The sequence below is a fragment of the Eubalaena glacialis genome, chromosome 3, assembly GCF_028564815.1.
Source record: "Eubalaena glacialis isolate mEubGla1 chromosome 3, mEubGla1.1.hap2.+ XY, whole genome shotgun sequence".
In the NCBI taxonomy this organism is placed as follows: Eukaryota; Metazoa; Chordata; class Mammalia; order Artiodactyla; family Balaenidae; genus Eubalaena; species Eubalaena glacialis.
The window spans coordinates 95,005,613-95,024,448 of NC_083718.1; the positions used below are offsets into that span (position 1 = coordinate 95,005,613).

The 18,836-nt window shown below is 39.7% G+C and overlaps 1 protein-coding gene and 3 pseudogenes across 1 annotated transcript; all 4 read left to right on the top strand.

Moving 5' to 3' along the window:
* Positions 1-1,585: 1,585 nt before the first annotated feature.
* Positions 1,586-2,245, top strand: LOC133086912 (cytochrome c oxidase subunit 2-like; annotated as a pseudogene).
* Positions 2,246-2,493: 248 nt separating this feature from the next.
* LOC133086913 (ATP synthase subunit a-like) lies at positions 2,494-3,174 on the top strand. The gene is given in 1 exon segment (XM_061183667.1): positions 2,494-3,174. A coding segment is annotated over 1 exon segment (681 nt).
* A 2,363-nt stretch (positions 3,175-5,537) lies between these two features.
* Positions 5,538-8,414, top strand: LOC133087100 (NADH-ubiquinone oxidoreductase chain 5-like; annotated as a pseudogene).
* Positions 8,415-8,991: 577 nt separating this feature from the next.
* Positions 8,992-10,112, top strand: LOC133086914 (cytochrome b-like; annotated as a pseudogene).
* The last annotated feature ends 8,724 nt before the right edge of the window (positions 10,113-18,836 follow it).

The following is an 18,836-nucleotide window of genomic DNA, read 5'->3' on the forward strand; positions in this document are numbered from 1 at the left end:
CGACCAGGGATCAAATCCCTGTTCCCTGCATTGGGAGCACGGAGTCTTACCCACTGGACCACCAGGGAAGTCCCAGGGAGATTCTCTTTAAATGGCATAGTTCTGAAGAACTATTTTTCTACATCTCTCTAGGTACTGCATTTCATAACTCGATTCTTTTCAATTTTAACAATAATTGGCTTTGCATAAAATCTTAAAGTTGGGAGGTGTATCTGTTGAGAGGATTGCTTTCAGCTACCAGCAGTGAAAAACTTGACAAAAAGTAGCTTAAAAAAGTAAGAGGTTTATTGGGCTCTGGCAACTTTTGTTCATCCTCTTTAGCAAATGACCTCTGTCTTCATTACCATAACATGGCCACTGTACCTCAGGCCTCCCCTCTGCACTCCAGATCAGAAGAGAAGGGGTGGGTGAAGGGCAACAGTCAAGAGGCCTTACTGGTAAGCCAGCTGAGTCTGTCTCTGTTTTCCTTTTTAATTGAGATACAATTCACATACAATAAAATTCACCCCTTTAAAGTGTAAAATTCAATGTTTTTTAGTATACTTACAAGGTTGTGCAATCATCACCGTTATCCAATTCCAGAACATTTCCATCATTCCAAAGAGAAACCCATACTCATCTAGCAGCCAGTCCCCATTCCCCCTCTCCCTTCCCCTAGCCCCTGGCCACCACTACCTACTTCTCGTCTCTATGCCTATTCTGGACATTTTGTATAAATGAAACCATACAATGTGTGGCCTTTTGTGTGTGGCTCCCTTTGTGTCTGGCTTCTTTCACTTAGCGTAATATTTTCAAGGTTCTTCCACTGAATGGAAGTATCGGTACTTCACTCCTTTTTATGACTGAATAATATTCCATTACATGGATATAACACATTGGTATATGGACATTTGGATTGTTTCCACTTTGGGGCTATTATGAATAATGCTGCTGACAGGACTAAAAAGCACTAACAGGCATTGTCCCCTAGCTAATGCATCATTAGATATTGTCCTTCATGATGCCTCCTATGTGGTTGCACACTTTCGCTACGTGCTCTCAGTGGGAGCTGTTTTCACTATCATAGGGGGATTTGTACACTGATTCCCACTATTCTCAGGATATACACTCAGCTCAACATGAGCAAAAATTCACTTTGCAATCATATTTGTGGGCGTCAACATAACCTTCTTCCCACAACATTTTTTAGGCTTATCTGGCATGCCTCAACGATACTCCGACTACCCAGATGCCTATACAACATGAAATACTATTTCATCAATAGGCTCATTCATCTCATTAACAGCAGTCATGCTGATAATCTTCATTATCTGAGAATCATTCACATCCAAACAAGTAGTACTAACAGTAGAACTCACTACTACAAATTTAGAGTGACTAAATGGATGTCCTCCACCATACCATACACTTGAAGAGCCAACCTACATCAATCTAAAGTAGTCAAGAAAGGAAGGAATCGAACCCTCCTCTGTTGGTTTCAAGCCAACATCATAGCCGCTATGTCTTTCTCCATGAACGAGGTATTAGTAAAATTTTATATAACTTTGTTGAAGTTAAGTCACAGGTGGAAATCTTGTATATCTCTATGGCATATCCCTTCCAACTAGGTTTTCAAGATGCAACATCACCCATCGCAGAAGATGACTACACTTTCACAACCACACACTAATAATTGTTTTCTTAATGAGCTCCCTCGTTCTTTATATTATTGCACTAATACTAACAACTAAGCTAACACATACTAGCACGATAGACGCACAAGAAGTAGGAACTATCTGGACTATCTTACCAGCCATTATCTTGATCTTAATTGCCCTGCCATCACATAATAGATGAAATTAATAATCCCTCTCTTACTGTAAAAACTATGGGTTACCAATGATACCAAAGCTATGAATATACTGACTATGAAGACCTAAATTTTGACTCCTATATAATCCCGACATCAGACCTAAAACCAGGGGAATTACGACTGCTAGAAGTAGACAACTGAGTAGTTTTGCCCATAGAGATAACAATCCGAATAGTAATCTCCTCTGAAGACGTACTGCACTCATAAGCCGTACGTTCCTTAGGCCTAAAAATGGATGCAATCCCAGGACGCCTAAATCAAACAACCCTAATATCAACACAACCAGGCTTATATTACGGACAGTGTTCAGAGATCTGTGGGTCAAATCATAGCTTCATGCCAATTGTCCTTGAGTTAGGACATGGCATGCCTCTAAAATACTTTGAAAAATGATCCGCATCTATGTTATAAGCTCATTAAGAAGCTAGGTTAGCGTTAACCTTTTAAGTTAAAGACTGAGAGCTAAAATTCTCCCTAATGATATGCCACAACTAGATATATCAACATGATATTACCATTTCATCTATATTTCTAACACTATTTATTATATTTCAACTAAAAGTCTCAAAACATATCTACTACCCCAACCCAGAGTCAACACTCACTAAAGTGCAAAAACAACCTACCCCTTGAGAGACAGTATGAATGAAAATTTATTTGCCCCTTTCGTGACTCCAACAATAATAGGCCTCCCCGTAGTCATTCTAATTATTATATTCCCAAGTATTTTATTTCCAACATCAAAACGACTAATTAACAATCGCATAATTTCCCTTCAACAATGGCTAATCCAGCTTACATCAAAACAAATAATAAGCATCCATAATCATAAAGAACAGACTTGATCACTAATACTAATATCGCTCGTTCTATTTATTGGGTCAACCAACCTTCTTGGACTACTGCCCCACTCATTTATACCCACCATGCAGCTCTCAGTGAATGTGGGAATAGCCATCTCCCTATGAACCGGTACCGTGGTTATAGGTCTCCGCAACAAAACAAAAGCATCTCTAGCTCACTTCCTACCACAAGGCACGCCCACCCCCCTCATCCCCATGCTAGTAATTATCGAAACTATCAGCCTATTCATCCAACCAGCAGCACTAGCTGTGAGACTAATGGCCAATATTACAGCAGGTCATTTATTAATACATCTAATCGGAGAAACAACCTTAGTGCTAATAAGCATCAGCACATTCACGGCTCTCATTACATTCATTATTCTCACCCTATTCACTATCCTCGAATTCGCCGTTGCTATAATTCAAGCCTATGTGTTTACCCTCTTAGTAAGCTTATATCTGCATAACAACACATAATGACCCACCAAACCCACACGTACCACATAGTAAATCCTAGTCCTTGGCCCCCTACAGGAGCCCTTTCAGCCCTTCTCATAACATCAGGCCTAATCATATGATTCCACTTCAACTCAATAATTCTACTAATACTAGGCCCACTAACTAACACTCTTAACAATGTATCAGTGATGACAAGTTGTTATTCAAGAAAACACTATCCAAGGCCATCACACACCAACTGTCCAAAGGGACTTCGATATGGAATAATCTTATTTATTGTCTCAGAAGTCCTCTTTTTTACCCACTTCTTTTGAGCCTTCTATCACTCAAGCCTCTCCCCTATCTCTGAGTTAGGCGGGTGCTGGCCACCAACAGGCATTCGCCCTCTAAACCCCCTAGAGGTACTGCTTCTCAACACTTCTGTGCTATTGGCCACTGGCGTGTCCATCACTTGGGCCCATCACAGCCTTATGGAAGGAAATCATAAGCACAGACTTCAAGCCCTCTTTATTACAATTACTCTTGGTGTCTATATTTTACATTCCTACAAGCCTCAGAGTATTACGAAGCCCCATTTACGATCTCAGATGGGGTCTATGGATCGACTTTCTTTGTGGCCACAGGATTCCACGGACTACATGTAATCATTGGGTCTACCTTCCTTGGTTTGTTTCCTGCACCAATTAAAATTCCCCTTCAGGTAAGCTGTGACAAAGTGAGAGAGTGGCATGGACATATATACACTGCCAAATGTAAAACAGATAGCTAGTAGGAAGCAGCCGCATAGCACAGGGAGATCAGCTCGGTGCTTTGTGACCACCTAGAGGTGTGGGATAGGGAGGGTGGGAGGGAGGGAGATGCAAGAGGGAAGAGATATGGGAACATATGTATATGTATAACTGATTCACTTTGTTATAAAGCAGAAACTAACACACCATTGTAAAGCAATTATACTCCAATAAAGATGTTAAAAAAAAAAAAATTCCACTTCACATCCGACCACCACCTCGGCTTTGAAGCCGCTGCTTGATACTGACATTTTGTAGATGTTGTATGATTATTCCTTTACGTATCTATCTATTGATGAGGCTCATAGTTCTTTTAGTATTAATTAGTGCAACTGACTTCCAATCCGTTAGTTTTGGTACACTCCGAAAAAGAATAATAAACCTAATACTGACCCTATTAACAAATACAACACTAGCCTCATTACTCGTACTCATCGCCTTCTGACTTCCTTAACTAAACACTTACGCAGAAAAAACAAGCCCTTACAAATGAGGATTTGACCCTATAGGATCCGCCCGCCTACCTTTTTCCATAAAATTTTTCCTAGTAGCAATCACATTCCTCCTTTGGACCTAGAAATTGTTCTCCTACTACCCCTCCCCTGAGCAACTCAAACAAACCTAACCTAAAAACAATACTCACCATGGCTTTACTTTTAATCTCATTATTGGCCATTAGACTGGCCTATGAGTGAACTCAAAAGGGACTGGAGTGAGCTGAGTATGGTATTTAGTTTAAAACAAAATAAACGACTTTGACTCATTAGATTATGATTAGACTCATAATTACCAAGTGTCTTTAGTACATATAAACATTATCATAGCTTTCACTATATCCCTCATAGGGTTACTAATATATCAATCCCACCTAATATCCTCACAACTATGTCTAAAAGGTATAATATTATCACTATTTATCCTGGCGGCCCTGGCAATCTTAAATTCACACTTTACTTTAGCCAGCATAATACCAATCATCTTGCTGGTGTTCGCAGCCTGCGAAGCAGCACTTGGGCTAGCCTTACTAGTAATAGTATCAAATATCTATGGCACTGATTACGTACAAAACCTCAACCTTCTCCAATGCTAAAATTCATCATCCCCACGATCATACTAATACCCCTAACTTGATTATCAAAAAGTAATATAGTCTGAATTAACTCCACAACCTACAGCCTACTAATTAGTCTCACAAGCCTACTTTTTCTTAACCAATTCAACGACAATAGCCTTAACTTCTCATTAATATTCTTCTCCGACTCCCTGTCCGCACCATTATTAATCCTAACAATGTGGCTCCATCCCCTAATACTAATAGCCAGTCAGTCTCACCTACTCAAAGAACCACTAACCTGAAAAAAATTATATATCACAATACTAATCATATTACAAACATTTCTAATCATAACATTCACCGCCACAGAACTAATTCTATTTTACATTATATTTGAGGCTACACTAGTTCCTACCCTTATTATCATCACCCACTGAGGTAACCAAACAGAACGCTTTAATACAGGACTCTACTTGTTATTCTACACACTAGTTGGATCACTCCCACTGCTAGTGGCATTAGTATATATACAAAACACCATGCGCTCTCTGAATTTTCTAGTACTTCAGTGTTGAGCCCAGCCACTATCCAACTCCTGCTCCAACGTCTTTATATGACTGGCCTGCATGATAGCCTTTGTAGTAAAAATACCCCTCTACAGCCTCCACCTCTGACTACCCAAAGCACACGTAGAAGCTCGCATTGCAGGTTCTATAGTCCTTGCAGCCGTATTACTAAAACTCGGGGGCTACAGCAAGCTACGAATCACGTCAATACTCAACCCCCTAACAGAATTCAGAGCGTACCCTTTCCTCATGCTCTCTCTATGAGCAATAATCATAACCAGTTCTATTTGTCTACATCAAACAGACCTAAAATCACTCATTGCCTACTCTTCAGTCAGCCACATGGCACTCGTTATTGCAGTTATCCTCTTTCAAATCCCTTGAAGCTACATAGGGGCTACCGCCCTAATAATCGCCCACGGCCTCACATCATCTATATTATTCTTCCTAGCAAACTCAAACTATGAATGAATCCATAGCCGAACTATAATCCTAGCCCGAGGCCTACAAAATTCTTCTCCCACTAATAGCCACTTGATGATTGCTAGCAAGCCTGACAAACCTGGCCCTGCCCCCTACTATCAATCTAATCGGAGAGCTGTTCATAGTCATATCAACTTTCTCAGGATCAAACCTCACTATCATCTTAATAGGAACTAACATTGTAATTACAGCCCTATACTCTATGTACATACTAATCACAACACAACGCTGTAAATGTATGCACCACATCAATAATATTATGCCCTCCTTCACACGAGAAAATGCCCTTATAGCCCTCCACATCCTACCACTCCTACTCCTGTCACTAAATCCTAAAATCATCCTGGGCCCCCTATACTGTAAATATAGTTTTAAAAAAACACTAGATTGTGAATCTAGCAACAGAAGACTAAAACTTCTTATTTACCGAGCAAGTATTGCAAGAACTGCTAATTCATGTCCCCATGCCTAATAGTATGGCTTTTTCAGACTCTTAAAGGATAGTAGTTATCCATTAGTCTTAGGAACCAAAAAATTGGTGCAACTCCAAATAAAAGTAATAAACCTGTTCTCTTCTTTTGCCTTAGTCACATTACTAATACTAATTATCCCGATTATAATAACTAACACAAACTTCTACAAAAGTGATAAATACCCATCATATGTAAAAAGTACTGTTTCATGTGCTTTTATTACCAGCCTAATCCCAATGATAATATTCCTTCACACAGGCCAAGAAATGATCATTTCAAACTGACACTGGATCACCATCCAAACCCTTAAATTAACACTCAGCTTCAAAATAGATTACTTCTCAATAATATTTGTACCAGTAGCATTGTGTATTACATGGTCTATCATAGAATTCTCAATATGATACATACATTTAGACCTTACATTAATCAGTTCTTCAAATACCTACTCCTCTTCCTCATTACCATACTAATCCTTGTTACTGCTAACAATCTCTTCCAACTTTTCATTGGGTGGGAGGGGTTCGGAATCATATCTTTCCTACTCATCGGGTGATGATATGGATGAACAGACACAAACACAGCTGCCCTTCAAGCAATCTTATATAACCGCATCAGGGATATCGGATTCATTATATCAATAGCATGATTTCTATCCAACTCAAACGCATGAGACCTACAACAACTTTTTGTACTCGATCTAAACTCTTTAAACCTCCCCCTTACAGGACTTGTATTAGCCGTAGCCGGAAAATCAGCTCAATTTGGACTTCACCCCTGACTCCCCTCAGCAATAGAAGGTCCCACCCCTGTAACAGGCCTACTCCACTCAAGCACAATAGTCATAGCAGGGGTCTTCCTACTTATCCGATTTTACCCCCTAACAGAAAACAATAAACTTATTCAAACAATAACGTTATGCCTGGGAGCCCTTACCACTCTATTCACAGCTATATGCACTCTCACCCAAAATGACATTAAAAAAATTATTGCTTTCTCTACCTCAAGCCAATTAGGTCTAATGATTGTAACTATCGGCATCAACCAGCCCTATCCAGCATTCTTACACATTTGCTCACATGCTTTCTTTAAAGCCATACTATTCATGTGCTCCAGATCTATTATCCACAACTTAAACAACAAACAAGATATTCGAAAAATAGGAGGCCTATTCAAGACCTTACCCTTTACCGCAACAGCCATTATCATTGGGTGCCTAGCACTGACAGGAGTGCTTTCCTCACTGGTTTTTATTCTAAAGACCTAATCATTGAAACCGCCAACACATCTTATACCGACGCCTGAGCCCTATTAATAACTCTGTCACCTCCCTCACAGCCATCTACAGCACTCTCATTATCTTCTTCGCACTACTGAGACAACCCCACTCCTCCCCCTCAGCTCCTATCAGTGAAAACAACCCCCTCCTAATTAGCTCTATCAAATGCCTACTAATCGGAAGTATCTTTGCTGGATTCATCATCTCCAACAGCATTCTCCCAACAACCATCCCCCTAATAACCATACCTCTGCACTTAAAACTAACTGCCCTTATAGTAACAACTCTGGGCTTCATGCTAGCACTCGAAATTAACCTCAACTCACAAAATATACCTACTCCTCAAGCTCCTTTAAATTCTCTACTCTCCTAGGATATTGCCCCACCATTATACACCGTCTACCCCCTTATCTAAACCTATTAATGAGCCAAAAATTAGCATCCTCTCTCCTAGACGTAATCTGATTAGAAACTATCTTACCAAAAACCACATCCCTCATTCAACTAAAATCCTCCACGTGAATCTCAAACCAAAAAGGTCTTATTAAACTACACTTCCTATCATTTCTCATCACCCTCACCCTTAGCATACTTTTATTTAATTACCCCGAGTAATCTCCATGATAACCACAACACCAATAAACAACGACCAACCAGTAACAATCACTAACCAAGCACCATAACTATATAATGCTGCAATCCCTATAGCCTCCTCACTAAAAAAACCAGAATCACCGGTATAATAAATAACACAATCCCCCAACCCCTTGAACTTAAACACAATTTCCACCTCCTCATCCTTCAAAATATAAAATACCATTAAAAACTCTACTATTAACTCTAAAAGAAACACTCCCAAAACAACCTTATTAGAAGCCCAAACCTCAGGATACTGCTCAGTGGCTATAGCCGTTGTATAACCAAACACGACTAACATTCCCCCTAAATAAATCAAAAACACTATCAGACCTAAAAATGAACCACCAAAATTCAACACAATCCAACACCACCACTCACAATCAACCCTAAACCCCCATAAATAGGTGAAGGTTTTGAAGAAACTCCCACAAACCTAATCACAAAAATAATACTTAAAATAAATACAATGTACGTCATCATTATTCTCACATGGACTCCAACCATGACCGATGACATGAAAAATCATCATTGTCGTTCAACTATAAGAACACCAATGACCAACATCCGAAAAAAACCACCCGCTGATGAAGATCATCAACAACACATTCATTGACCTCCCAACCCCGTCAAACATCTCGTCATGATGAAACTTTGGCTCTTTACTAGGCATCTGCCTGATCCTACAAATCCTAACAGGCCTATTCCTAGTGATACACTACACACCAGACACAACAACTGCCTTCTCATCAGTAACACACATCTGTCGAGACGTCAACTATGGATGAATTATTTGATATATACATGCAAACAGAACTTCCATATTCTTTATCTGCCTCTGTACTCACGTAGGATGTGGCCTGTACTATGGGTCCTACACCTTTCAAGAAACATGAAACATTGGAATCATCCTACTACTTACAGTTACAGCTACCACATTCATAGGTTACGTACTACCTTGAGGACAAATATCATTCTGAGGCACAACAGTCATCACAAACCTACTCTCAGCAATCCCATATATCGGCACCACCCTTGTCGAATGAATTTGAGGCGGCTTTTCTGTAGATAAAGCAATTCTTTGCCTTCCACTTCATTCTCCCTTTCATCATTACAGCGCTAGCAGCCATCCACCTACTATTCCTTCATGAAACAGGATCCAACAACCCCACAGGAATCCCATCCAACACAGACAAAATCCCGTTCCATCCCTATTACACAATCAAAGATATCCTAGGCACCCTACTACTAATTCTAGCCTCACTAATACTAGCCCTATTCTCACCTGACCTGCTAGGAGACCCCGACAACTACACCCCAGCAAACCCACTCAATACACCACCCGATATCAAGCCAGAATGATACTTTCTATTCACCTATGCAATCCTACGATCAATCCCCAACAAACTAGGAGGAGTCTTAGCCCTATTACTCTCCATCTTGGCATTTATTCCAATACTCCACACATCCAAACAGCGAAGCATGATATTCCAACCTTTCAGCCAACTCCTATTCTGAATGTTACTAGCAGACTTACTAACACTAACATGAATCGGGGGACAACCCGTAGAACACCCATACATCATTATCGGACAACTTGTATCTGTTTTATATTTTCTTTTAATCCTAGTGCTAATACCAGTAACTAGTATCATCGAAAACAAATTTCTAAAATGAAGAGTCTTTGTAGTATAACACAATACCCTGGTCTTGTAAACCAGAAAAGGAGAACAACACACCGCCCTAAGACTCAAGAAAGAAGCCCTAAACTTCACCACCAGCACCCAAAGCTGAAATTCTATATAAACTATTCCCTGAAATACATTATAAGACATTCATAAAATTACAGTACTATGTCAGTACCAAAACAACCCATTTTATCACATACATGTTATGTACATTGTGCATGTTTGCACTACCACATCAATAAGTACATGCGTTCCATACATACATGTATACATTGTATGTATAATCGTGCATTACATTATTTACCACATGCCTAATAGGCATGTACGCTAAACCATTGATATTGCATAATACATACAATTTATTGGTTGTACATAGTACGTTAGGTTAAATCAATCATTAGCCAAGGTACTTATAATCCCGCCCATTACACCACAAGCTTGATCACCAGGCCGTGTGAAACCATCAGCCTGCTCAGCAGGTGTCCCCCTCCTCGCTCCGGGCCCATAGCTTGTGGGGGTTTCTATCAATGGACTTTATCAGACAATCTGGTTCTTACTTCAGGGCCATCTCACCTAAAATCGCCCACTCTTTCCCCTTAAATAAGACATCTCGATGGACTGACGACTAATTAGCCCATGCTCACACATAACTGCGGTTTCATGCATTTGGTATTTTTTAATTTTGGGGGGGATGCTTGGACTCAGCTATGACCTTAAAAGGTCGTAACACAGTCAAGCAAATTGTAGCTGGACTTGATTGGAATTATTTACTGGCACGAGCAACCTGCATTGTGCAATTCAGTCAGTGGTCGCAGGACATAGCACTCCACTCTCCCCCCCCCCCGGTTTAAAATATTTACCTATCAGAATAAATTAACCTTAACCCCCCCCCATCATACCAATGAGCTACTTAGATATTCACCGCCCATATAGACAGACATCCCCCTAGATTCACCAGCCGTTTTATCAAAAATTTAATACTAAATCTGACATAAACCACACAACGCAACCATACAAACACCACCTATATATAGCAAGTTAATGTAGCTTGAACACTTCTTAAAATGTCTAGATGGGCTCACTGGCCCCATGAACATAAAGGTTTGGTCCCAGCCTTTCTATTAGTTTTTAATAGAATTACACATGCAAGTATCTGCACTCTGGTGAGAATGCCCTCTAAATCACTGACATTAAAAGGAGCAGGTATCAAGCACGCCACACCTGCAGCTCACAACACCTTGCTCAACCACGCCCCCATGGGAGACAGCAGTGATGAGAATTAAGCCGTAAATGAAAGTTTGACTAAGCCATATTAATCAGGGTTGGTAAATTTCATGCCAGCCACCGCAGCCATACGATTGACCCGAATTAATAGAATTACGGCGTAAAGCGTGTTAAAGAATTATACAAGATAAAGTTAAACCTTAATTAAGCTGTAGAAAGCCATAATTACAGTAAAAATAAACTATGAAAGTGACTTTAACATATCCTGATCACACGATAGCTAAGACCCAAACTGGGATGAGATACCCCACTATGCTTAGCCCTAAACCCAAATAATCACAGCAACTAGACTATTCGCCAGAGTACTACTAGCAACAGCTTAAAACTCAAAGGACTTGGCGGTGCTTCACACCCCTCTAGAGGAACCTCTGCTCTGTAATGGATAAACCCCGATAAACCTCACCAGCCCTGGCTACTCCAGTCTATGTACCACCATCTTCAGCAAACCCTAAAATGGAGCTAACAGGGCTAACAAGGACTGTTACGCTGAATACTTGCATGCCAGTTTTTGTGTGAACATATGATAACTCAATGATTTAGCTTTCTGAGGAGCTGCCAAACTGTTTCCCAAAATGGTCACACCATTTCACAGTCCCGCCAGCAGTGTACGAGGGGTCCAGTGAGTCCGCCTCTTTTAAAACCTTTTCTCAAAAGCCTCTCCCACCCCATCCCCCATCCCAGACACTTCTACAAACGTCTCATTGTCCAGAACTGGATCATGTGGCTACTCCTATCTTCAACTGAGTCTGGGAAAGTGGGCATTCTAGCCTTCAAACCTCAATTGTAGAGAAGGAAGGGAGGTTTCATCTCTGTTAAAGAAGTGATGCTGGTCATTTTTTTCTGATAGGAAACCCCTTCTTCAAAACCCCTGACAAAGAGGCATCCCACCTCTGCTGGAACATTGCGTTCAAGATGAGACTCCTATCTCCTAAGGAGCTCCCACTCCGCATTTGAATGGATCTTACTGTTAGTTCTTCCTGTGTACTGAATAACATATCTGATATTTTCCCTTCAGAAATAACAAAACAAAGGGAACACAGGAATGCAAATGAAATAGAGTCATTAATAATGTAAATGTGATGTTCCAGCTATTATTGCCTAGCTCACAGGAGGGTTTGGTAATTGTTTATATTCCTCCCTTCCACCCCCAACCCCTCCTCCTGTCTTTCCCTTCTTTCCTCTGTAATGGCACGGCAAGAGGATACATTTTGTTGTTCTGTTAAATTATGCATTTCTAGGACATCAGGGATGGTGTTGTCTAATTGACTTTGGTCCACACCTGCTACAACTTATGCGTATGTGAGCATTAATGACCTTTTTTTCTATAGAAGAGGAGGAAGACAACTGGTGACGGAAGAAACCACTCACAGACCCACCATTGGATTATAAGCATGCTGAGTGTTTAATGAGTTGCTGAATAATATAACATTGTAGTTCTTTGGCTGCCTCATGATTAAATGCTATAAATATTTATGATTTATTACTGATGCTTTGGCTAGGATAGGCTTTGGAAGGCTCATGGATCACAGTGATTCTAAAGGAAAATAAGAAAATAAAATTGTATAAAGCTGCTTATTTATAATGCTGCTCAAATGGGTTATGTAATTTTTCAGAAGCTGGTGGAGGTAAAGCTATTCAGCAGCAATGCCATTTAAATAGTTCTTTTTATTATTGGTAATGTATTTCTCATAGGAATATATTTATAATAAGTGGGAGTTATGGTTATCACTTTCTACGAAGATCCCACTCACCCCTGAAGGTTTCAGTTAGGCTGCAAGATCAAAGAACTCAGCATTAAGTTTACTGCAAATCCTTTCTCGCTCTATGTGCCAACCAAGGACTAATACGTGGGGGTCTTTCCCCTAAAGTCAGAAACCAGGTCTCTGAGAAGCAAGGCAAGCACATATCTGTACCACTGTCCCCAGCTACACCTAATCACCCACTTACAAAACTTTGTGCTCCCTGTTTCCTTGGTTCTGCTGGCTTAGAGGATTTGTACCCAAGAAATGAGCACTTGCACGAGGTACATGGCAGTGCTGAGTGAGCACGGTGATGTGGACTCCAAGTTCAGATAACTGGGTTTGATTCCTAACTCCATCAAACTGCACAGCCCTCAGCAAGTTATTTAACCTCTCTGGGCTTCAGTTTCTTCATGGCGTTCCTGTGGATTGAGTGAATTAACACATGTGAAGCACTTGCCAAGAGCAAGTGCTCGAGTAAAGATTAGGTATTGTTATTTCCATTAAAAGGAAGCATAAGCAAATCTTTTGACTTACAGAGTGCCTTAGGACAGAGTAGACATCTCTAAACATGGTACTAGAGAGCTCATTGCTCAGACATGAGGAAAATTTAGCATATACAGAAAAAGAGAAGCATTAAAATTTTCTCCCTGAAACTGATTCTGTACCTTAAGACCTATGTGGAGAAAAAAATTAATGAGTTTGGCCTTTTCACATATCTTATCTCACTGCATCTTTGTATCCACCCTTTGATATTGTTATTTGTTATGATTCTCTTCGTTTTACTATAAATATGAGGAAACCAAGAACTTGAGAGATGAAATGATTTGCCCAAGAGCACAAAACTACTAAGTGACGGAGCCAAGATTTGAACCCAGTTCTTTGGATCAATCAATCTGTACACAAAGTGATGACAAGAATATGTTTTAGTTTTGTTGTCGTAAAAAATGGAAAGGCAAGTTTGGGGGTAGGGGAGAGGAGGATGGAAAGCAGCACCTTCGTATAATTCTCAATGAAGGAAAGGATGGTTCTCCTTGAGAAAGGGTCAACATAGCCCTCCTGTCGTGCAGACATCCATCACACGATTGCAGAACAGATCTGGGTTTCCAAAATTGACTACTTTTAAATATAAAGCTCCGCTGATTTTGAATCACAAAGGCAGGGCACGCAAACAAAATTATAGTTTCTTTTTAAGTGATAAGTATAGTCAGAGTCTAAGCAACCTTTACATTATAGACTGAAGTGTTTTACTATTGCATTTACTCACGCCATTTAAGTGGAGGATAAACATTTCACATTTTCTAATATGTTAATGCCAATGTAGAAAGCAAAAGGTTGCTGGAAATTAGTGACTGACAGCCTCGTGCTGTCAGCCAGCTAATGAAGTCTCTCCCTCATGCACAGCTGCCTCATGTACTAAGGCTCAGGTCAGGTATGCATGTCACTGAGGGGATGTCATCTGGTTCCTTATTTGAAAAAGGATTCTTAATACCTAATCACTCCCACATCCCCCTAGTTTGCTTCAGACAAAAAGGAATTAGATAGTCAAGTCACATACAGAGAAGAGAATATTTATATACAATACTCATGAGAGTAAAACCTTTTCAGGACTGAATGGAAGGTCACTCAGTCTCCCTAAAACATAAAGTCCTGACTGGAGGGAACAAAAAAGCTAGCAAAACCAACCTGGCTCACTGTATCATGCTAAAGGGCCCCTGAGTGAAAGGCGTAACTATTCCCGTAGGTGAGGTCCATGGCGATGGATAGCATTTATTAAACATTTCTTACCTGCCACATATACTATTTATCTGGTTTACTAGATCTACTAAATACTATATCTGGTTTACTCCTGCAAACAGCACCATGAGGTGGAAAATATTATCTTCATACTAGAGATGTGGAAACTGAGGTTGGAGAAGATATGGAATTAACCCCAGGTCACACAGACGCTAAATGGCACAGCAGGGACTCAGACCCAGGGCTGTCTGTTATCTAAGCCCATGCTCTTTTCAACTTCCTACATCTTCTCCTTCTTTCATTGGAATGTGACACCCTCCCCACATTTTATCATTGAGGACTGTAATAGTTATCTATTGCTATATAACATATTACCACGCACTTAGTGGCTTAAAGCAACACACACGTTACCTGTGAGTCAGGAATCTGGGCATGACTTAGCTGGTCCTCCACTTTAAAGTCTCTCAAAGATTGCAGTCAAGGTGTTATCCAGGGTTGGGGTCTCTTGTGGGGCTTGACTGGGGAGGGATCTTCTTCTGAGCTCACATCCTTGTTGGCAGCACTCAGGTCCTGGCAGGTTGTTGGACTGATGGGCTCAATTCCTGAGGGCCTCTGTCAACCAGAGGCTGCCCTTAGTTCTTTGCTATGTGGGCCTCTCCACATGTCAGCTGACTTGATTGAAGCCATCGAGGGAGAGAGTCAATAGGGAGAGTTTGCTGGCGAGATGGAAGTTACGATGGTATGTAACATCATCATGATGGCGACGTTCCACCACCTTTGCCATATTCTATTGCTTAGAAGCAAGTCACAGACCCTGCTCACACTCCAGGGGAGGGGCTTACACAGGATGTGGATGATAGGAGGTGGGGGATGCCTCTTAGAATCTATCAACTACAGGGAGTTATGTCAAGTGTTCTGTTTTTTCCTTTATATTTCTACCAACTCCACCAACTTGTCATAAAGCTCCTTGTCCAGGATCAGAGAAAGGCTTATAATTTTTAAAAAATATATTTAAATCCCAACTGGGATGTTTATCTCATGCTGGTTGTTAAAAATAGTATTATTTCTTAAGACTTTGTCCTTAATTCTTATTAGTTGCATTACCACCTTGTTTCTGGAAATAAACTCATTACTTACAGCACCCCAGGGAAGTGTGCGTTTAGTGGGGTTAGCAGGGTCATGAAATAAATATATGGCCTTAGTTCTAAACCCTGTGTGTTAGTCCTAGTAGCCTTCCGGTCCAGACCCTCCTAGGTTAGCAGAGGTTATCTCTATGGGAAATGCAAGCAGAGAAGTCCTACAGAATCGCTCTAGCACAAGGCTTCTGGAGGCCTAAAGGTGAAGGCTTACAGTAAACAGAGAACATAATACTTACAATGAGAAATCGGTTATAGAAGTTATAATTCATTGCTTTTTAGTGTCTCAAACCCCATTGTACCATTGGAACGTAGCCTGCTTGAATTATAGCAGCTTAAAAAAAAAAATCTTTTCATCACTATTACCACATGCATATGTCTGTGTGTATATATATGTATGCGTGACACTCAAAATTTAGCACTATGAATTCTCACTGCTGCTGCAAAACTGTGTTCCTTCTCAACTATCTTGACATACACTGCATCCAAAAGAGGCTTTAGAAATCTTCCAGAGCTCAGTTACACTGGGGGGGGGATGCAAACCCACCCATTGTCCATCACCCTGTAATTTCTTCAATAATTTCAGCATCGAGTGACATTGGTTTACCAAGGAAAAGCTAACAGATTTTTTTCTATATATAACTGGTTGACAGTGCTGTGGTGACAGTTTATATAATAGAACTCATGCTTAAATAATAAGGTAACAGCTTTGGACTGTGAATTTTTAAATGTTTTATTGAAATGTAGACTGATTAACAGGCAAGATTCTTCTAATTATTTTAATTATAGTCTCTTAATGACAAGAAGCTGTAGAAACAAAAACACGTTAAAATTACATTTTTAATGAAGTGGCACCTGGAAGCCCCAACTTCTCCAAAGCAAGTAGGGATAATCTATTGTTACCTAGAAACAATGCATGTGTACATAGAGGTTAAGATGTTCATTGGGGGAATAGGATTATTTATGACCCAATTTCTCTGAATGCAAGTAGAATGAAGACAACGTGGGATAAAATGGACACTGGACTCAGTTAAGAGGCTGATTTTTAGCCCTGGGTCTGTTAAACTGCTTGCCTGTATGTCTATTTCACCTCTCTTGGCCTCAATTTTCACATGTAAAATGTGGAAGTTGAAATTAATGAGCTCTTCAATGTTCATAGCAGCACTATTTACAATAGCCAAGACATGGAAGCAACCTAAATGTCCATCGACAGATGAATGGATAAAGAAGATGTGGTACATATATACAATGGAATACTACTCAGCCATAAAAAATGAAATAATGCCATTTGCAGCAACATGGATGGACCTAGAGATTATCATACTAAGTGAAGTAAGCCAGACAGAGAAAGACAAATATCATATATTATCACTTATATGTGGAATCTAAAAAATGATACAAATGAACTTATTTACAAAACAGAAATAGACCCACAAACATAGAAAACAAACTTATGGTTACCAAAGTGAGACGAGGGAGTCATAAATTAGGAGTTTAGGATTAACAGATACACACCACTATATGTAAAATAGTTAAACAACAAGGACCTACTGTATAGCACAGGGAACTATATTCAACATCTTGTAATAACCTATAATGGAATGGAATCTGAAAAAGAATATATATATATGTATATGTATAACTGAATCACTTTGCTGTACACCTGAAACTAACACAATATTGTAAATCAACTATACTTCAATAAAAAAGAAATTAATGAGCTCTAAACCCTCATAAACTTTATAATACCATGATTTAATTACTCTATTATAGTGACAAACTTTTAGGGAAAATAGATTGATCATATCTGTCACTAAATATTAATTCATATGCACACATAATAATGTCAGCTTTTAGGATATAGACAAGGCTTTGCATGGAATTTATTGAAACCAAATGTTATTTGGACGTGTGTCCATGTACCCAACACTGCACTAAGTACCATGTACGCGTGAGTGGGTAAGATGGTGAGGTAGAGAAAGGATAGTATTCATCCACTCACCTATTCATTCATTCATTCATTCACTTGCTTCTATCAGGCAAGGTCTCACCAATAAGGTAACATCTGAAAAGAAATAGAAAGAGAATGAGGGAATGAGCCAGATAGATTATCTTGGGGAAAAGCATTTAAACAGAGAAAGAGTAAGCACAGAGGCTCTAAGGTAGGAGTGGCTTTGTTTTGTCCAAGGATTAGCAAGGAGGCCAGTATGGCTAAAGCAAAGTGAGCAAGGAAGAAAGCAATAGGAGATTAGGCATGGAGCTAGGAGGGAACCAGGACATGGAAGGCATTTCAAACAAATGTATCCTGTTCAGCACTAGTTGTACACTTTTGTCTGTCTTCAAATCCAGAAAATCATCAGTCATAGTCTCTACAAATACATCTCATCAGCCCCGCTCTTGTTCTCTTTTTCAGGAATTCCTATTAGGTTGAAGCTGTTCCATCTAGTTTCTGTTTTCTAGCTGACATTTCTTAGTTTTAATCTCTTACCATTCAATGCTGCCTTCTGGGTGGATTTCTCAACACTATTTTCCAGTTCTTTAATTATTTGTTCAAATATGTCCAGTCTAGAGTTTAACCTATTCATTTTGATTTTAATTTCAATGATTGTGTTTTTCTATTCCCAGGATTTCCAATTAGTTATTTTTTTTATATCCACCTGTTCTTGTTTCATCTGACTATTTTGCTTCAGAATTTATTGTTCCTGTTTTTTATGAGTGCTATTCCTTCCTTTATCTCTTTGATGATCTTAAACATACCTGTTTCAGACATTTTCATATTAATCTCTTATTTTCATCTCATCTGGAGTAAATATATCT